The 21,131-nt window shown below is 39.7% G+C and overlaps 1 protein-coding gene across 1 annotated transcript in view; it reads left to right on the top strand.

Annotated features, from left to right (window-relative positions):
• Positions 1-4,020: 4,020 nt before the first annotated feature.
• PKD1L2 (polycystin 1 like 2) overlaps positions 4,021-21,131 on the top strand; it is a 36,099-nt gene continuing 18,988 nt past the window's right edge. Inside the window, exons 1-19 of the mRNA XM_030457733.1 lie at positions 4,021-4,474; positions 5,022-5,186; positions 8,136-8,321; positions 8,998-9,108; positions 9,546-9,693; positions 10,109-10,338; positions 10,943-11,347; positions 12,409-12,507; positions 13,230-13,279; positions 14,389-14,506; positions 15,076-15,283; positions 15,993-16,113; positions 16,378-16,519; positions 17,010-17,210; positions 17,337-17,482; positions 17,951-18,145; positions 18,974-19,099; positions 20,429-20,611; positions 20,921-20,968. Of these exons, the coding sequence (XP_030313593.1) occupies positions 4,021-4,474; positions 5,022-5,186; positions 8,136-8,321; positions 8,998-9,108; positions 9,546-9,693; positions 10,109-10,338; positions 10,943-11,347; positions 12,409-12,507; positions 13,230-13,279; positions 14,389-14,506; positions 15,076-15,283; positions 15,993-16,113; positions 16,378-16,519; positions 17,010-17,210; positions 17,337-17,482; positions 17,951-18,145; positions 18,974-19,099; positions 20,429-20,611; positions 20,921-20,968 (3,336 nt within the window). The remainder of the gene's footprint in view (positions 4,475-5,021; positions 5,187-8,135; positions 8,322-8,997; positions 9,109-9,545; positions 9,694-10,108; positions 10,339-10,942; positions 11,348-12,408; positions 12,508-13,229; positions 13,280-14,388; positions 14,507-15,075; positions 15,284-15,992; positions 16,114-16,377; positions 16,520-17,009; positions 17,211-17,336; positions 17,483-17,950; positions 18,146-18,973; positions 19,100-20,428; positions 20,612-20,920; positions 20,969-21,131) is intronic.

Here is a 21,131-nt window from a genome sequence, read left to right as displayed (position 1 = left end):
ATAGCAGCAGTTGGGCATGGAGAAATTTGCAGTTGGGTTCAGGGTGCCCTAAACTATAGAGCTATTCATTACTTTGAACAAGAATTCAGGCTTGTATTTTTCAAAAACTGCAATCCAGTGCCTGGTTCCTAATTTACATATCTAAGCTTAGATTTATACAGATATATGATTATGGATACCAAACTGAGCTGCTTTTAAAGGGTTCCATTTTTAGGGGTGGTGAACATCACCTAGAAGGTTGCCTTACAGAATCTCAATGTAGCCCACCTTTTAAAATTTTTTTTAATACCTATTAACTTTTACAGCATTGAAAACAGAAACAAATTTTGCTTCAGATTTCCTTCACCTCAACAGCTTCCACCTCCAACAACAACAAAAAACCTTAGTAAACCTTGAAAGATGCATTTGAAAACCAGGAATAAATCATTCGTCGTTGTCTTTTGTGATGATTTCTGTAGCACAATCCTTTTCTGAAGAAACTTTCTCTTGATGGCCACCATCTGGAGTAGCTCACAAGGGCAAGTTAGGACTCTGTAAGAGTTCTGCAGGGCCCCCCTAGAACATTTCTGAGAAAAATGAAAGACTTATTCCAAAAGACTCAAGAGAGTTCCCAAACAAAGGAGTTATTCATAGCTTTATCACAGCTTGGATTGAGGGTGTGAAAATGTTGAGAAAGCTTTGTCACTAATTTCTAGTCAAAGCTTGCAAAACACAATTACTCTGCAAGCCTTATTTAAGCTGGGGGATATGTTTTAGTTTAAGTCACTGGTATAGAACACGTGCTGTAAGGCTGATTGCTTCATCAGACTTTCAGGCAGACAGCTCTAACTGGACAAGGATTAACAAGTTTTTGCTAAAGGCAGAGGGCTCCCAGTTCCTTAAAAACAATGCTGATGTACAGACTTTCTCCCTGTGACTCTGCCCAGTTCTTCAGAATGGTGCAACAGGCAAACAAAAAACAGCAAGTGAATGGTTTTGGTGTATCCAAAATCTGTAAAGCTGACACTTTGCTTGACACTTCCCTGAAATTACTGAGTGGCTTTACAATATCTGTTTGGGGTCAGTTACACTCCCACAGGCAAACAGAGGAGAAGTTACTGTCATCTCCAAGGACCCCCCTGGAACATAAAAAGAAGTGAGTTTTAATTAAGCACTTCCATGACTGCCTTTTGAAACATGCAAGATGAGATTACACAGCAAAATGCACCAGTTTGCTTCCTGCACACTACAATAGGTGACTATAGAAGTAACCTCTTAAACTATTTAAATTATTTATATTCAGCAAGCAAATAGAAAAATAAAAAACCACAACAAAACCAAAAAAAGAAAACCACAACAACACAAACCATAAACCATTATATTGTGAAGCTTCCATATATATTTCTGGCATAAGAAGACTGTTTTTAAAAAGCCTTTCTGCTGAGGAAGAGTGCAAAAGGCACTATAAAATGATAAATTCAAGGAGCACTTCTGATTTGAAATCAAGACATTTTTCATCTATGAGTGAATAGGGCTCTCAGGAATTTTCTCTCTTCTTGAGACCCTCATTTTGATGCTTTTAAAGCAGTATTTCTGTCTGTAAATGCTTTTCTCTTCCCTATGCTAAACAGAATAAACTGACAGACTGCTTTGCTGGCACTAAAATATATGGAGACAAAAAACTGCAAAAGAGGGAAAGTGTCTTTCTTCCATTTCCCATCTGCTGCAGGCAGCTGAAGAGTTACTTATAGCAACCACAGATCAGGAAAAAAACCTCACACTGCAGTAGAAACTGCCAACAGTAGCTTCACTTGGAGAGCTGGGCTGTATTTGTAGACATTTCCAAACATTATTTGTTCTTTTTTAGGGCCTGTTTCAAAATCCATCAAAGCCAGAGAGGTGAGACTTCCATTGACTTCAATGGCTTTGGAGCAGATGGACAGAGATAGCCTGTGACACCTCCAGCTCTGTCTCATTTTTAGCAGTATGTTCAGGTAGCAGTCAGATTTCCAGTCCCAGAGAGAGAACTGGATGATGCCATAGAATCTGCCCATCACAAATGTGAGTCAGTGGCACCTACTAGAAATACATACTATGTATCACTAAGCCAGATTTAAGTACCATCTCCTTCATCTAACCTACGTTTTCAGAACCAGGCTTTGTTTCTCATACCTAAAAGGAGAACATGGGAGGGCTGGCTGTCAGCTTCTGCAAAGCCTGGCAAGTCAGCACAGCCTAAGAAGCAAAAGATCTGAAAGAACAGTCATGAAAATACAGTGTCCAAATAACTGAACAGCAGCTGCCCTCAGCTCTGGCTTTCACAATAGCTTGAATATAAAACAATTGGGTTGGGGGTTCCCAAATTGAATCCTATGCAGTTTTGTATGCAGCCCAAAAGGACTCCTAATTTGCAGGGATTCTCAACAGAACCAGCTGGTAATCATAGTTATATGGTCTCTTCTAGGAAAGGGATGAGTGTCTGGGTGCTGACTGGACCAAATCCATCAGCCTCTTAGAATATGGTTTCGCCTACTCCAGAGCTGGGAAACTCAGTCTGAATATTTACATCTCAGCTGCTCCATAAGCTCTCCCTATTAATCATCAGAAATTAATGTGGGATCTGCTCCAAGGGTTCCATAGCTGAGGCAAGTCTTGATTTTCAAGTGCAGTGGGAGACATCCAACCCAGTGTCTACCCCTCCATCACAGTGTATTTTCTTCCTCTTTCCTTCCCCACAACTCTCCTACCAATTAAACTCTTCACATGAACTTTACCTTGAGAACCCTGATCATCATTCTACTTTATCCAGCCAAGCAAGGTGACTTCCACCTGGAAGGTCCAGAAAGGTCTTGGGATTGAAGAGCATCCTTAAATCCTTCCTGGATGCACTACACCTACTTTACCTTGCAACAAAGCTTTAGAGAGTTAGAGCTGGACCAGCAAACTGTGTGAGGTGCATTACCTGCAGTTCAACAGTGCAGGTGGCATTTCTGCAATACAGAAAAATTTAGGCAAACATCACTGCTACCTGTCCCTGCTATGCAGCAGCTGGATCACTGATCTATATAAGAGCATATTCTTTCAGTGTCAGGTTATGGTGTTATAAATTAATAATCATCACATCTAATTCAGTGGAGTTAATGCCAAGGACAGGAGGACTGCAACAGCTAAAGATCTTTACCTGTATTTTATTTCTGCTAATCCAGTGGCCTTGTAAGCCTCATGAGTATCTTTTGTAAGCAAGTTTAGAAGCAGTTATGGATTTTAGCTCCTAAATGATGCTAGGCTGGCTTCCCAAAGTCCATCAGCAGCCTTTGGAATGTTGTACATGGGACTCTCAAGTAGCCCTGATGTTTAAGACATTACTTTCATCTTTTCTAAATCACTGTTTTAACCTCTGGCCTTCCCTTCTACTTTGTATCAGGTGTGAACCGTAGCTCTATATAGTTAAGCAGCTTAGCTTTAATGGGAAGAAGGGAGCATTTCACCTGGGGGGTGGAATTCTAAACAGCCACAGCACTTCAAAATGAAGCTTGCTTGTAACAGCTGAGATGAACCTGTGTGTGTGTAAAAAGGTGGTCAGGATGAATCAGACACAGTAACTGTAAACACTGCATTAGCATCCTAAAGAAGCATGTCAAATACTAATTATAAAAAATATAAAGCAATTCAAACCAATTAAATGTATCTAGAGGGGCACCGTGTGCTTTTGGTTCTCATTTTCCTCATTCTCACTCACACTGTTGTATCTCTGTTGTTGTTGCATTTTCTGTCCTCCAGGTTTAACATTCACACAATGATGACTTTGATGTCAGAGCTTTATCTCACTTTCCATGTGTCCAATAGCAGCACACATCAACTTTATCTCCTCTGTGCATGAGAAGGGCAATACCCTAATGTCTTCTCTTCAAACTGACTTCACATGGAATGAGAAATTTATACAATAGGCCTCACAATGGCCAATGCAGTGACTAAGCATCAACACTTGTTGTGTGTATCCTCAGATGCAATCACCATTACATATTAGAAGCAATCTGTTCTATGTTCTATTGCTGCTATTGTTGCAAGCAGCAAAGAGGAAGGAGAAATGAGGGTGACATGACAAGGATGACAGCTCAAGCTTTTGAAGAGGGCAGCAAAAAGCTTGGTGATGTGATAAGCAAGAGCAGTACCACACAGGGTACTGAGCTGAGAATGTGGCTTGAGGTTGCAGCTCTGATTTCTCTTGCTGTATGCTTGGCTGGGGATGAAGCAACCACTGATGAAGGAATCCCCTGCTCAAAGTACCAGCTTGCTTTCAACCATTCATGTTATGAGTTTGTTAGACTCCAGCGTACCTTCACAGGTGCCCAGAGCTGGTGTGAGAGAGGAGGGGGGCACCTTGTCTTTATTGAAAACCAAGAAACTCAAGAGTTCTTGCAAAAACATATTGCTGAGGATCAGGAATGGTGGATAGGACTGATCTCAAACCCCCAGCTGAATGAAACTACTGACGGTAAGTGGCTTTGAATTCACCTCTTCTTTAAAGCTTTATCAGCTCATGATGTTTACTTAACATGACAACAAATGCAATCAGTGTTTCTGTAGACCTTTGCTGAAAAGTCACTGTCTTTCCTTGCTGTGACTTCAGGTTTATATTAAGACATTTTACTTGCATGCTTTGCTGCCCTGTTGTATTCGTCTCCCTTTCCATCTGGTCTTGTGCTGGTGAATTAGATCAGGGTGATGGCCCAGTGAAAAAAATCACTGGGTTGGGTCTCCAGTGGAAGCACAAGCTGAGCCAATTCATCACACTAGGAAGTGCTGCAAGATCTGATGCAAGGGAAATGGTGTAATCTTGAGGCTGGGAGCACAGGGGGAAGTGGTGGTATCTCAGGTGATTATATCAGGTTAAATACAGAATGTTACTGAAGATCCCTGTGCAGACAAAACCACCTCAACTACAGTAGGAGCAGGGCTACAGTCCTGCTCTGCAAGCTCTGACTCTGTGGTTGTGTTACTGTGGAAAAGAAACATTCAGGACATGATTACTGTGTTCACAGGGTCAGTGATTTGGCTGGACACTTCAAATATAAGCTACAGCAACTGGTACAAGGATCAGCCATCTCTCCTCTCATCCACATGTGGGCACATCCTGAAGAATGCCAAGTATCAGTGGGGTGTGACTGAAAACTGCAGCCAGGAATTTGACTTCATTTGTGAGTTTGGTAAGACACACAACAGCTGAAACTGGGAAATGAGCATGCTATGTTCACACCTCTGCATGAACTGCCTTACTGCTTTCAAAGTGGCTGTGCAATAACTTAATAAAGCTTATTTAAAGAGAACAAACCAAAAGGCACATAACCCCAGAAGGTGCTCTTTTCCTTTTTCCAGTGCACTGATATAAGGCCTGATCTAAAGAAAAGAACAATTCTTAAAACACTGGGAGCTGTAGATGCTCAGCAATTAGCCATTAAGGTCCAGATTTCCAATACAGGGTTAGTAATAGGGAAAAAAAAAAGAAATTAATCTGGGAATGAATCTATATGGGTAGCAGTCCATGTCCATAAACAAGCCAGGTTAAGGCCAGTTTGAGCAGTACAAGAATAAATTCCCACAATACCACAGCACCTGAGCTAGGTGAGACCTGTGTGACTGCCCTCTAAACATACCCTTAATCATAAAGAGGTGCCAAAACTATTTCCATTTGTAACTGAAGCAAAAATTCAGCCAGGCATCCAGAGACACCACCCCTAGCATCCCAGAGTAACCAAAAGCCAGAGCAAGCTTTTCTTGTTTCTTCTCAGACCCTTTCCCTAAGGTGAAGTTCAAGATCTTCCCCAGGACAAGGAAGCAGACAGGAACATGAACTTCCTGGTGGTATTTTAGTGCTCAGGCAAAAAAGCTACAAACATTGTGTCCCTTAAACTGTGACTTGGAACAAACAGTCCAGGAAAGGAATGCCAGCAATATCATCCCATTCCACAACCAGATATGAAGGGAATTTGTGTTCCTCACACTGGACACATAGACCAAGCATTTTTAAACTGTAACTAGAACTAAGGTCATAAGCACTGAAAGGACAGTCTGGCTGCAGGCTCACTTAAAAAAAAAAAAAGAAAAATCTTTGACCCTAGTATGCAAGTAGAGGTTACCCCAAGCCCTAACAGATGCTACTGCCCAGTACTGTACTACTTCTGACATAATGAACAACTCACTCCACAATCAGTACATTAACAAAGTTCTGTTTCCTGTCCTGATTTTCTGTTCCACACCCCCTCCCTACCTTCCTTCTCAGCACTCCCAGTTCACTCCCATATTCCCAGCATGTCCCACCTCTTCAAATACTTTTCCCTCAGCTCTCTTCCCTGCAGTTCAGCCTCAGAACTCCAACTGATTTATCTCTTTCTATCTAGCTATTGATTTTCATGAAGTTTTAGGGTGTTTTGGGGCTTATATCTATACGTCAAATTTGGCTGAAGATGACTAACATTAGAAATAATAGGAGGAGGGGAAACTGGCAGACAGCATGATCCTTTAAGCTTATTTTCCTTGCAAAAACAGACTAAAAGTATTTTTCCATTACAACCACAGTAGACAACTGTCTGTTTGTAGGGAAACTATCATCTGTTACCATAGGATGGATTAAAGCCTATTAAATTCAGAGTGTTTGCATTGAGCAACAATGTCTTACACTGCATCCATCATTCCATTGCCCAGGAAACCAAGGAGAGATTACATATTTCAGTAATAGTATAGACTCTTCTTTTACCAGCTTTGCATGCAAGGATTTAGATCTAATATCTCAAAGAAATGGGCAATATTTTCATCAGTTACTGTGGGTGTTGACTGTTTGGAGGTCCCCTCAACCTGATAGTGCTTAAGTTTGTCTTTTTGTAGAATGAGCATAATGATACTTAAAACCTTCACAAACAGCTTCCGTGAGGCTTCTTTAACATTAAGCTTGAAACTTCAAATGAAACTGATTATTACCTATTTGAGCAGGTAATATGTGCCAAAGTAGGTAGTTAGTAATAGATGTGCAAATACTAACTAGACTGTTCTGCCTTCATCCTTTCTTTGGCCATCTATCTTTGCATCAGTTGTGTTTCTCAACAGAAGGAAAAACTTTCCTTATTATTATTTTTACTATTTCTATTCTACTTTTTGGTGCTCTGTAGGTGAGCAATTCATTGTGGTAAAAATGTAAGTATTGAACCAGCATTTGTACATAGGAACACAAAACAGATTCTCTACATCTTTCCATGGAAAAGTTGTTGAGACAGGAAATACTATGGGAGCTCTCTGTACAAAGTAAAGAACAGAAAAATGCATGAGATTATAGTCTGTTAGACTTTAACAGCAAATTATTTTTTCAAGCTTATTTAGAGAGCTCTACTCTGTAAACTGATCATGTTGCTATAGCTACAGCCAGGCTTAGATTTAGCCTTTAAATAACAATAGCACACAGTCACTGCAGTGTGCACACATTGGCTCTGTTAATCAAGGTACTTAAGGGGAATGATCATAACAGCAGCTGGAGAGCAATGTATTTAAACCTGAGAGAGCTCAAACAAAAACATTCTTTTGCAACACTCCCATATGAGAACAGTCTTTCTTACCCTTCTCTCCAGGGTATTAAGTATCCTGATTACTACAGGATACTAAGAATTCTGAGAGATAATTAACTGTCCCAGATTAATCAAAGAATGAGGTGCATGCATTTAAAGATATGACCTTACTCATTTGAGCAGTCCTGCTGAATGAAGTCAGGCAAACATCACCCAGGAACAAAGGTGTCTCTGTAGCAGAAATGGGATCAGGTCCCATACTTAATATGCAAACTATTCTCCAGAGCAATTACCTGAATATCATGCAAATCAATGCCACAAGGCTCTTTCTGATGTAAGGAGTAACTTAAAACCTTCCAGTACAGCATGTCAAACAAATGCTAAGTGTTTTCTGCAAAAGTATGTTTATTTTTCTACATTAAAGTACCTTGGTTTATTAAAAATGTTTCCAAATTTTTGTTTAAGGAAGTAAAAACCTTATTGTTATGCTGGATACTAAAAAAAGAAAAAAAACTACTCTTTTTTTCCTTTTTTGTTTTGCTTAAAAGGGAGAAAAGGGAAGAAATTCAATGAGTTAAATCTGATTTTTTTTTCTCCCATTAGAATCTGGCCAGACCATTGCTTGTGATAATTACAATGCCACTCTACAGTGTGGATCAGGAGAAGTTATTCAAATTGGAGAGAGCTTCTATGGACGGCAGACCCCTCACTACTGTGTGCTGGAGACTCCTCTCCAGTTTGATACAGATGGAGGTTGCAGCTGGATTGATGTCAAAGATGAAGTAGCAGGTAGTGTCTTACAGCATTGCCTGTCAGAAGCAGAGTACATGCCAAAGTTCTTGGTCTCTAAAATATTTTATTTTTAATTTCTATAGAGTTAATGAATAGGAAAGGGGATTATTCCCAAAATGAAGGAAATCACAGAGAGCTGCTGACACAAGACAGTTCTTACAGGAAGTTGGGTGGAAAGGAAGGACTTTGTGAGGAGCAAAGAGGGGAAGTAAAGGGAGAACAAGGGTGGCCCTCATTCCTCTTACTGTGTGTGTAAAGAAAATATGTGGACACACAGATTCCCTGATGAACTTTATGGGAGACCCTAGATTTGACAGAGATGGAAGAGAACAGCTCCATGCAAACCTAACTCCATACCAGGAGGAGTGAAAAGTCACAGAACAGTGACTATGGCCTGTCTCTTGATGACTCTTTGGGCTACCAGTCCAAATTAAACACAACAGATAACTTCCTCAGCCCCTCTAATTCACCTTTATTCCAATGAAGTGGAACAGTGGTAAGAAATAACAGGCAATAAGTAACACATGAAAGTCAAAGGGATGTGGGAGTTTAGAAATCAGTGCCATGGTACTGCTCTCCCATCCCCTTTTTGTTTCTGGATTCATCTATCACCTCAGCTGTTGTCACAGCCAAAGACAAAACCCATTAATTCATCTGAAACCTTCCTTTCCAGGCCAGTGTCATGGTCTTCAGGCCTGCCAGGTGGCAGCAGATGGCAATGTCTTTGGAGATCCTTGTCCAGCTTCTGGAAACTATTTATCTATTCAATACCACTGCAAAGAAGGTAAGTGGGAGAGGGCTATCAGCACTGAAAGCCTGATCTGCTCTTCTCTCTAACCCTGTGACCATTGATATTTATCTTACACATCACTTCTCCATCCTCAGGAAAGAACCTGGGAAGAGCTGTGACCACTCAAAATAGTGATGGCACAAAAATGTAGATTCCCTGTCCTCACTGACAGCTCTAGAGGGGTTTTGATAGGATACAACCCGGGAAATTCAGACATAAAATACATCTGAATCAAATTATGTTGCAACAAGAACCTTGACTGGTAGATATGGAGAAGATTCAGGTCCCTGTCATGCTACCAATGCACTCAAATTAGCAGTTGTATCAAGCCTGTTTTGGAGACAGCCTGCTCTCAGTACATGGAAATTAATCAAATTATGTAAGAAAAGTAGACAAACAATGGCATTGGATTCTGTCATTATGTTTTGCAGGTCTGCAGCTGGTTGTACCAGATGAATGCTTTGTCTTTGAAAATATCACAGTCAGTTTGAACTGGCTGCTCTCTCCATCCTCTGGCAACCTTTCCTGCATCATTAGCACAGGAGATGGCCACACTATTGATCCTTACTACCCTCTAACGTAAGATATACCCTTTCTGTATCATCAGACAACCAGTCCATTTCACTGCTTGCATTTTATTGACTGCTCCAAGTTTCTTAAATGAGATGTTAAAAACTGAGTAGCTGAATAATAGGCCATGCATACAAAATACTTGGATCTGCCTATTTTACAGGCAAATGGATCCACCCTTGCAGATATGCTTTGAGAATGCCCACTGCTGATACACATCCCTAATGACAACGTAGCTGGCACAAAGGCACAAATTAGAACTAAAGCTCTAAAAATTCTATGTAATAATTGAGGGATTACAGTGATAACAGGAGAGCTGAGTCAGGCCAGAAATTTGGGAACTCTGACCACTGTTATCACAAAGGGATAAGGACTTTCCAGGACAAGTCTTCCACAACAAGCAGCTGTTTCTTTTTTATTCTAGACTGATCAGCAACGTCACGTATAGATATTCAGTTCCTGGAGAGTTTACTGTTTTTGTGGAATGCACCACCAGCGACTGGCACGTGATGGCACAGAAGAGGGTGACAGTTCTGGACAGGATGGATCAGCTAAGAATTACTGGGTGCTACAGCCAGCATGGATCTGGGAACATCTCCCACTGCCGGACATTGTATGGGAACTTGTTGTGGATTCAAGTTGAAGTCAGTGGAGGTGAGGGTGATTACACTGCATGATTTAAACAGCAGGATAAATATTATGCTACCCATGGAATAGGAGAAGGATTTTTCTTATGCAAAACAATTCTTTTCCCTCTAAGTGTTGCATTCCTGCAATTAATGTTCTCAGCTGTTTTGGGGGGGTTCTTTCTGAGAGCTATTGTACCACCTCAAATATGAGTATAAACCTTTTTTTCTCCTCTACACAAAGCTGACAAGCCATGAGCATAACTTTAGTCACATCAATCCACACGAAGCCAGTAGGAATATTTCCATATTTGAAGTTAGGAATCAACTGAAACGCTTTGCTGCTGGAAGGTAAGAGGATTCCAGGCTGAGTTGGTCCCATTTGCTGATGTACATTTTGTCCCACTTCAAGTTCCTGGAATCCACATATATGCTTTTAAAAAAAATAATTGAGTAGCATGTGTTATTATTCTCTCGACTGCCTTAGCATTCCCAGCAGAAAACATGAGATAAACTTGACATTAGTCTAGAGGGGCACAAAAGCACTTGAAGTGTCTTTATTAAAAATGGCTGCATAGGACTGGATGGTTTATTATGCAAGCTGTGAGAAATCTGGAACTGTCTTTTTGCAGGCAATGGAGTGACCTATGTTGTAAGAGCAGAAAACGTGACACTCACTGAATCCAGTGCAAAGGAAGGAATTGTCCCTCACAATCTGACACTGGACCGAGCCTCCCAGGAGCTGCTGGGTCCAGGAATGCATCAACTGGAAATCAGAGCTTCCAGCAACACAACCTCATCGGAGATCTCTGAGACTATTGCTGTTCAATTAATTGAGCCAGTTTCTGGTCTTCAGGCTGCATTAGCTTCTCACATTCTGCAGCTGGGGGAGAATTTGGAGATAAATGTCTCTGCATCTCATGGTGCCCCAGATAAGATGAGGTTTGAGGTGATTGGATCTAATGAAACTCACTCTCACAACGAAGATGGCCCTCACAGGGAATCCCAAACGTACAGCATTCCTGTGCACTCTGAAGGTACAGCATGCTGACATCTTCTGTGTTTCCAACACACTCACAGATGAGTAGAGGATTCTCATAAATAGCCTACAGATGAATTTAGTAGCTTTTCTAGCTGCTCAAACATAGTCTCGGAGCAGTATGAACAGCAGTCTTATTGACTTGTACGTGAACAAAAAAATTGATCTGGCAAATGGGTCTTCAAATGGAGACTGATTTTTGCAATAAAGAAGACAAAGTGAACCAGGGTTTTTTTTTTTTCATGACATGAGATGATTCAAGTACAAATTATGACATTTTCCTGAATTACAGTCTTCTTCCCACTGTTTGTTCATATATATAACTTCTCAAGTTTACACTCCTCTGCATTTTACACTGCAGTAATTAATAATCTGAGGAGTTCTCAGTAGAAACAACAAAGAAAAGGAAAGCTTTTCTGTGTGTCAGTTTCCAACACATAGTTTTTGTTGGAACTACTTATGAATAAGCTTTTAAGTAATTTTTTCTTTCCATTATTAAGAATTCAAATCCTTTAAAATGGGGGATTAGGAAAATTGTCCTCATAAGCTAATTCAGTTGCAGGAGACAGAAACGTTTCCTCCTCTAATGAACTATTCAAAACCCATGCCAAAAGTGGAAGACTAGAAGCTAATTATTACTTCATTTTATGTTTTTAAATTATTCAATATTAAAGGTTTTATTTGGTATCCCTATACCCATTTGAACATTCCTTACCTTCAGGCAGAAATTTTCAAACAAAACAGTTGCTCTCTCAAGATTCCTAAACTCATTTGGACTCCAGTATTTACACACTTTTAGTTACCTATGTGGGAATATCATAGCCAGCTGACAAATAATAACATTGCAAGTGTTGGGAAAAAGACAGATGAGTTATTTTAAAAAATTAAATACAGGGGAAGAACATTCATTGGAAAGCTTTTTAGCATCTGAAACACGTCAGAAAAAAATAAAGTTCTTTAAAAAAATGAATAGGATTTTCATTACAAAGTGAATTTTATGTGCCAAAGATTAAGGCCTTGTCTCACTGCTATTCTTAACTGGTTGTTTGTCTTCTCTAGGTACTTTTCTTGTAAAAGTGGTGGCCATGAACACCTTCTCAAACATGAGTCTGGATCTTGGGTTCATCACTGTGTTGTCAAACAGTTCTCATAAAAAAGGTGATTGCATTAGTCAGACAGTGCTGGTCTTGCCCACAGAAGTGTCTTTCTGCAATCAGAACACTTCATGGAGTGTTTGTGGTTTGCATCTGGTAATTGCTTTCCTTCTAGCAACAGTGCCAAAAACTTTTGTGGAGGCTTCTTCCTGATGAAGGCAGATTCCCTGGCTTTGAAGTACTCATAAATTAGCATCACTCTGTGTGTGTTACATATTACACATTTGGTACTTGTCCTAGAAATAATTAGTGAAGTTTATGGCTCAGGACATACCTCTGAAACCAATAAGTATTTGCATCATAGAAGTCTCATAAATTGCTGTCAGTAAATGCTTTTAGAGGGTTCATCCTCACATTAGCAAAAGCAGATTATAAAGTGTTATATATTAGTTATATTAACTAATCCTATTGAGACTTTTCCAGTGCTTTCAATCAATTTTTCTTTGTACATTGATGAAACTCCACCACCTTCTGGGACTTTACTTTGATTTAAAGCATTATGTTTGAAGAATCAGGAGCATCTTCTTTATAGCATGTGGCTACCTGCTTATTACACGTTACCTATTGTAACTAGACTTGTTTATCACAGTTCTAGAGTCTGATTCTTACAGCCCTATCTTTCAAACTCCTGGTAGTCAAATACTGTTTATTTGAGTCATAACTGAGGATATCTGAAAGCTTTTCAGGTGGCACTGAAATATTTTGCTCTTTTTTTATATTAAACAGATTCTGCTAAGGAAGAAGACAGATCCAAAACAAATATCCAAAAGACAATTGTAAGTATTTTTTTAAGGATCTTTCTTTAAATTGGAAATGCTTAGAAATTTTTCTTAGCAGTAGAAGTGCTGCAACAGATATTGAAAAGAAGTATTTGTAGCATACTAAACTATGGATTAGATTTTCTGTGCCCCATATGGTTTAACATAAAAAATTTCTTAGACAAATGTGTGTAGAAGCTTTCAATCTATGATCTGTAAAAGCCTGCAAGTAACAATTACAAAATACGAGAAAATTAACTTTTCATAGTTAGTCAGTTTTGAAAGTTGAAATAAGCTGTGATGAGTTTTTAAATTATCTACTTGCTAATAGAAAACTCTCTTTGAAGTGCTATCCTTCAAGAAGAGTTTGATATATTGTATATTCTTTCTAAGTGTTTCCTGATTCTGTATTAGAATGCTTGAACTACTTAGCAAAGAAGAAATTTCAGAGTTTATAGCAAACTGAAAAAACTAATAATATACCCATTACTGCAAAATTTTAATCACAGAATTGCCATATTTAATATTTTGTTATAATCTGAAAGGTCTGCTTTTAACAGTAACACTAGCAGACAGATGTCTGCTACAGAAGACATGCTGCTTCACAAGAAGGCATCATGCTTTACAAACTGCCTGTAAGAATTTATTGCATCAGAGGAACATATATCTAATTAAAAACTAACTTTATTACAGTTTGTTGCACAGAAAGATAAATTCAGCTACCTCCTTATTCTCTTTATCTACAGCTGTAATGTTTCCAAGTCAGATAAAAAAAGAATGTAATAGAAGACAAATGATTGTCCAAGGGTTAAAAGTCTTGGTTCAGAAGTAGAAAATTAATGGGAACTGGTTTCCTAAATATCTGTATTAATTTTGAAAATGGGAGCTGGGTTCCTTAGCCACTTAGGAGTTTGGGGTTTTTTTTTGATTTTGCCACATAGTTTCTCTTCTCCATCACATTCTCTTCATAGTTTCTACTTCCTGACTACCACTGACTGCAGGGACAATTCACCTGCATACAGTGATTTGGGGTCTCAGCTTTCAGACTTTTTTCATTATAAAGAAGCAAGACATGTATGTCTTTCTACATGCTCCTGTCCTAACTGATACATTTACTTACTATTTAGGCTCACAAAAGAAAAACCAAAATACATATTAACCTGAGTCGTCATGTGGATCCTTTCACAACTGTTACACTTGGCTGGCCAGACAACAACAGTAATTCCAGTTTTCTCTGGTCCTGTGGTACGTGCATTTCCTGAACTGGGGTAAATCTGACTATAGGATAGTTTGCTCTCTGGCTCTAAAGTTTGCCACTCAATGGATGTGAAGAATGTCCTACCTTTCCCCTGGTTTTGACACTGAACTAATTATGGTATATAATATGGATCAGTAATCAGTTTTCTAAGTTGCTTACTCTTAGGTTTCAGTTTTTCAAGATCTGCCTGTCTAAGCCCTCACACTCATAGTCAAGAACTAACCCCATGTGACTTACACAGTGAGGCATTTCCAAGGTACAGGTGTCTCAATAAACCAGCAATAATTAACATCAAACATGATGTAAAAACATTTATGGCTGAAAACCGGAGTGACATTCAAGACATCTGTGTTCCATCCCCGTGTTTCTCCCTGACCTCAAGCATTACTTTGAAGAAGTCAGGCTGTACTCTGAACTCCAATTATCCACTCTTCAAATTGGGTTCAGCAAACTTGTTTGCTCTATAGAGCTCTTTGAAACCTATGGCAGGAAAAGTCCTTTACAAGACACATGGGACATTATGACTACTCTAATTATAATGGAAATGTTTGTGCAGGAGCTTGCTGGCCTAAGTGGAATGAATGTGTGCAGCAACAGATAATCCTGACCAACCAAAGTGAGGTGCAGATTCCACCCTTCTGCCTTCCTCCTCCAAAGTCAGCAGTGACGGTCAGGGTCACAGTCCGAAACCATGGCAGTGAAGAAAGGCAGGATGAGCAATGTCTCTACGTGACTGCAAAACAAGAACTGCAACTGAAAATCAGGTCTGTTTTTAAATCCTAATATTCACTGGGTAATATTATTGCTCTACAAACACAGTGCAAGTCCATAGTTCCCAATAAGAATGATAATAAAGTGATAATATCATTACTGTTGTAAATCTGCTCGTACCTTACCACCGCAGGAACTGCAGACAAAATGAGTCCTGCTGCATTTTCCAGTCCACATTTCTGAAAACAATCCTCTTATAAACTGAGTAATATCCTTGCCAAAACTATTTAGGGCTTTTGTCCCCCACTACGTCCTTTCAACAGGGGTGATACCCACACTCAAACCTCATTGAAACAATAGGAGTAAGTGCTCTAAGGTAGGTCTGAAATTTCTACTAGATACTGAGATACAGGTTACTGCCTTAAGAAACTACTCTTCAAGAGTCTAGTCCCTCATTAAAGAACAGTGGTATTCCAATGATCTATTATGGTAATAATTTCAGGATCTTTAATAGGGGAAGGCTTCATTTGACAGCCTGAATCAGTTTTGCAACCTAAATAGTTTGGGGGTTCTGGGCCTCAGTCATATTGAAAATGGAGATTAAAGTACCTACATCTCTTGCTTTAAAATTAAGTATTTCCCTATTTGTTCAGTGGTGTGTCACCTGCCTTATATTGCAGGGCTCTTGCAGGTTTCCATCAACGAAGAGGAAAACAATCTCATTCAGTTACTACCTGTAACTACCATCTCACTTTCTTGCAGGTGTGAAGCAAACTGCAAGCCCGTGAATGACAGTGATGAAGTTGTTCTGAGTGTCTTTGGCCAAAATGACACCCAGGCCATGTACTATAACTGGTATTTAGATAACACACTCCAAACCAAGGTGAGAGCATCAGATTCACCAGAAATACTGCACATACAAAACAAAACATCTATCCTGAGGGAAAGCCACATGGCCTCAGAGTGATACTTTTACAAATTAATGTTTTGGAAAGAATAGTGAAGAGCAAGATAAGGGGGGTTGCCTGATTTGGGAGAGGTTGTAATTAAGGGCACCAAACTGCCACCCTGCTTCTGGTAGATCACAAAATAAATAACAGCAAAGAGCCTCTCATGTCATGTTTTCTTTCTTGTTTGATTTTTTCAGCCTACAACCCTCCCTCTAGCCTGTGGCCTGGTTGGTTTCCGGCAGAACTCTTTGAGTTTGCTTCAAAGCAACACATCCACGTTGAAAATCAACAGCTCCTTCTTGCAGGCACAGGGAGAAGCTTTTCAGATTAAAGTAACAGGTAGGGGCAAGCAGGGTTTTTCAGACTCCTTTGAGATAGTGTCTGTCACTCTGACATGACACTGGCATTGCACACACTGAAAAATATGAAGTTATATTAGCCCTCAAGTTGAGAATTGTTACATTATGTGAGGATTCTTCTAAACAATTGAGAGCTAAGTCTGTTCTGAGATGCTGCACAGCAGGACAAATTCAGTTCCCTTACTCCAAGCTTTTAATAACTTTGTTAAGGCTCATCTGGAAATGAAGTTATGCTAAATGCTTAATGAAATAATGCAGCTTTGCTTTATAATGCAAATACTACTGTGTTTTTAACAGTTCTTTTCCTCTTGTGGCTTATTCAGTAGTGGGATTTCATTTCTGATTAGGCCTGCCCTGATATTGCTGGTGCTGAACAAACAGCATCACTGCTAAGCAGGCAATATTAATGTCTGAAAATCAGTGGTGCTGGGGCAGGATTATTGCTGATGCTCTGCTCCCTCCACTCCCAGCAATGACTCAGTATAGCTATGGAGAGGAAACCTACCTTGTCAGCACCATTCCTCCACCCAGTGTCCCCAGCTGTGCTGTGGCTCCCAAGCAGGGATCAGTGCTCACCACTTTCAGAGTCTCCTGCAGCTCTCCTTGTTTGGTGGATTCATGCCAACCCAGTCCTAACAGGCAGCTCACATACTGCTTCTATCTGAAATCAAGTAAGTCTTGAGGTGAACCCCAAAGAGGTTAATAATGAGTCAATCACTGCACAAGCTCCCCTGTTCCTAGAGAACAGGAATTATCTGTTCTGTGTGTGGCAGATGATGCTCTCTTTCCTGTTTCAGGCTCCCTCCTGCACTGTGGCCCAGATCCTGAACTCTTCCCAGTTTATCTTCCACTTGGAGAAGAGGAAAATAATTTTGTTTTACATCTGACCATTACTGTTAGCAACAGATACGGTGATACAGTTCAAACCAATGCTTCAGTGAAGGTACACAACAGAGTTATTGTATTTCAAGATCTCTCAAACTGATAACTAACTTGCAATTCAATTTTGGAGCTTCTTCCTGTTTTATACTTATTACTTCCTCCTGAATGTGTCACACACACTATTTTCCTGTCTAACAGAGACTGTTCTCTGTGGACTCATGGTAGCCAAAAGCATCTTCCACTGTCCTTTTCTAGGATAGAAGTTTTAAAGATTATCTATTTGAACACTGGGCAGCATAAGCTGTATTAAATGAGTCTGGAGTTACTTTATGTAAGCCCCAGAAAATTCCTGCTTTTGCCCCAGTAAGGAGATCTTTATCAGGCCATTAAAAATAAAAAAATTAAAAAACAGGAACAAAACCTTTTGTCCCACTCTAGCTAAGCTGTCAATAAGATGGTTGTGGAAGCTGTTCAGGGATAATTACAACAGAGTTAGCAACATTAACAGCATATCTGATTTCTTTACAAGGTTGGACATGCAGGTACAATTGATGGCAACCTGACCCTGCAGGCTATTGTATCTGAGAAGACAAACACCATCCTAAAAGATGGGAACAACAGCATGAGTCTTTTCCAGTTGTACAAGTCAGTGACATCTGTCCTTAACCTGGAGACCCAGGAGGAAAACTTTAACAGGTCTTCACAGCTGGGCATGCGAAAAGAGGTCAGCCTGACACTTGTTTTCTTGCAGTACAATGCAATGCAATGGACTCTGAATATTATTTGACAGGTCTTAAGTAGCAAAAAGCTCATATATCACCACTTGAAATAAACAGAGATTTCAAGTTTCTGGTAGCTCAGTGTTTGGCACAGGTTTCAGCTATTTTTCATTACCTGCACACATAAATAATTCGTTTTATCATCCATAAGTAAAAGATTTCATTCTCAATTGTTACTGAATTAACTTAAACTAATTTGGATGGACTTTTAAAGCTTAAAAATAAATATGATTTTCCACAAACAATTTCAATATTAATGAAATTACCTCTCCTAGGGGAGAACTATCCTACCTAATTTTTCCAAAAAGTACTAGATGGCAGGTAATTATAGTTTATTCCTTTCAGCAACAAGCTTTTGTTTCCACTATAAGTTTTTATCTATACAGTGCTTTGAGTGCCTCAGATTAAATGATCAGGAGAAATACAACGAATCCTTCAATTCTGATTCATTATTTGAGTAACATCAATCATACAAGGCTCTGCTTTCTCTGCAAGTGGTGTATGTAACTCACATACATCAGTATAAATTCTCACAAGTAATTCTCCTTGCCACTAAGGGATGTTAAATGTAAAAGTTCTCTATGTTGGGAGGTAATATAAAACTCATGATTGTACAGTTACTAAGGCAAGTGGCATCTAATATCAATTCAAATGATCCTTCTCTTACTCTGCCACATAATTTACAGCAAACCTGGTTGTCAATATACAACACTAATTGCACAGCTCTTATTAGCATCTTATTCCTTTGCCTAATTACCCCTTTTTATCCCCAGCTCCGACAACTGATGCTGACAACTCTCTCTGCTGTTAATGTAACATCAGTGCAGACTGCTCTTAAGATGTCAGAAGTACTGAAAGAAATCACTTACAGGAGTGAGGAGCTATCTGTCTCCGCACAGGTAAGCAGTAATTCATCTTGGATCTCCTCACATTCACAGCATAGACTCTTGCACCCCACTGACCTTGGAACAGTTCTTACCCATTTTTTCAACTGTATCAGCATGTGCATTTTGACCAGAAGAGAATACATTTGCTGAGTAAGATTTGGACTCAGATATTGTTTTAGTAATCACTACATTTCAGGCTATGACTATCTGACCAGTTATGTTTTATAATAGAAACCTCAACTTGAAGCCAGAGGCACGTTAGGATGTACATTTTACCTTTTAAAATACTCTTAGAAACCTGAAGAAAAACTCCTGCAGAGGCTTTTTCTAGAATCTCCCAGATCCACTGGTCCAGGATCCATGCACTGTCACAAAATGTGTGTAAGCAAGCTGGCAGGCAGGCAGGGATGTAGCAGTGCACAGAGGAACTGGGCACAAATGTTTAGATTGGCCTCATAAAAGTTTGTTTTGAATCTTATCTGACAACATGACATTATTAGTAGATGATGCTATTTATGCATCAGGACTGAGCACATGGGAGGACAGAACATGTTGTCACTGAGGAAGGTTCCCAAATATGCCAGCAATAAGAAGAGCTGTCCTGGTTTCTGATTATTATACAGTTGCAGCCAATGGCTTGGGAGCATTTCAGCAGAAAATGGTTAATTTTGGCAAGGCAAGAACGCTCACATTCAGCCCCCTCCTCCAGTAAGGCTGCTAAGTGTTTGCAGACTGTGGGAATGGATCTGTCCAAGTTTGCAATGAATTTGCTTGGCTGCCTTATCAGGCTGGGCTGATAGCTGATCAGTGCTTCCACAGTCACAAAGCCATCACTGGCTGCATGTGGGCAAAAAACAAAAATTTCAAAACTCGTTCTCCTTTTGCACTTAGCACAGCACAAGGCCAAAGCTATTATCTGCTGCTAATCCAACATTAAGAAATTAAGATTGAAATGCATGTGTGCTTGAAATACTGTTTATTTTCTGGATACGTCACCCAGAAGCATAACCTGACTTACTACTTACTGTACATCTAAACTGTCTCCTTGCCCAGCTGTTGATAAGCTTTCTTCAGAAATTATTCATCTTTTTTATAGGTTAAATCTGTGGAAGCAGGGTGCTTTTTCCAGGTCTATTATTACAAATTAGTATATCAGATAGTATATCATCTTTATTGGCATCTGAGGTATTACCCCCACACATAATGACAGTAAAACCAGCACTAGCCTCAAATAGTCCCATGAGATTTCTCATGTCACAATATTCAGTAAATCACACGAGTGTCACTTCTTTCACTTGTAGTACCTACACATAGAAACTCTTCCCCTTGTTTCCCATGCAGGTGGAAGCCAGCAGCACTCTGAAAGATGTCAGTGCTTCCTTGCTCTCTGTAAAAACAGAGGGCAGCAGAGATGAGCAGAAGCTAAAAGATGCAGCCAACCACCTATTTAATGCAGTAAGCAATGTCCTTAAAGCTTCTGTAGAAACCAGAGCTACAAACACTTCAGTATCAGAAGGCAAACAGGTAATTTTCATTTGGTCCAGTTGGTACTGGGCTGTGTGTGAACATCTGCTTGCTTTGGAAGGTTTTTAAGAGTTCTGCTGCTTCTCATAATTTTAAATTGGTGTTGGGTAGAATTCATTGTGATGCCATTAAGGATTGAAACATCAAAGGAAACCTCTCCCCAGTTAGACCTGTTAGACTGAATGGTCTAGTAATTAACATGATAGAAGCCTCTAATTGCATTTACTGCTGCACAGGACAGAGCACTGGAGAACACAGCATCAGTGTGCAATCTCTAATGGATGACAAGCACATGCAGATTTTTTTCAGATCCCATTCTCTCCCCTCCTTTTGCCACATATTTCAAGGAAGCCACAGGTATTCACTATTCCTGACTGGCTCCACTACTTCCAAGTTGGAATCAGCTCTGCTTGCTTCTTTTCAGAAGTCCACTCTGATTATTCAGAATTATGCAATGTGTTTATTTTGTCCTATCCTATCCTGTGTGAATTGTCACAGTTGCCTTTGTGTGCTTCCTGGG

The sequence above is a fragment of the Calypte anna genome, chromosome 11 (genome assembly GCF_003957555.1).
Source record: "Calypte anna isolate BGI_N300 chromosome 11, bCalAnn1_v1.p, whole genome shotgun sequence".
NCBI lineage: Eukaryota > Metazoa > Chordata > Aves > Apodiformes > Trochilidae > Calypte > Calypte anna.
This window is presented reverse-complemented; position numbering and strand designations above follow the sequence as displayed.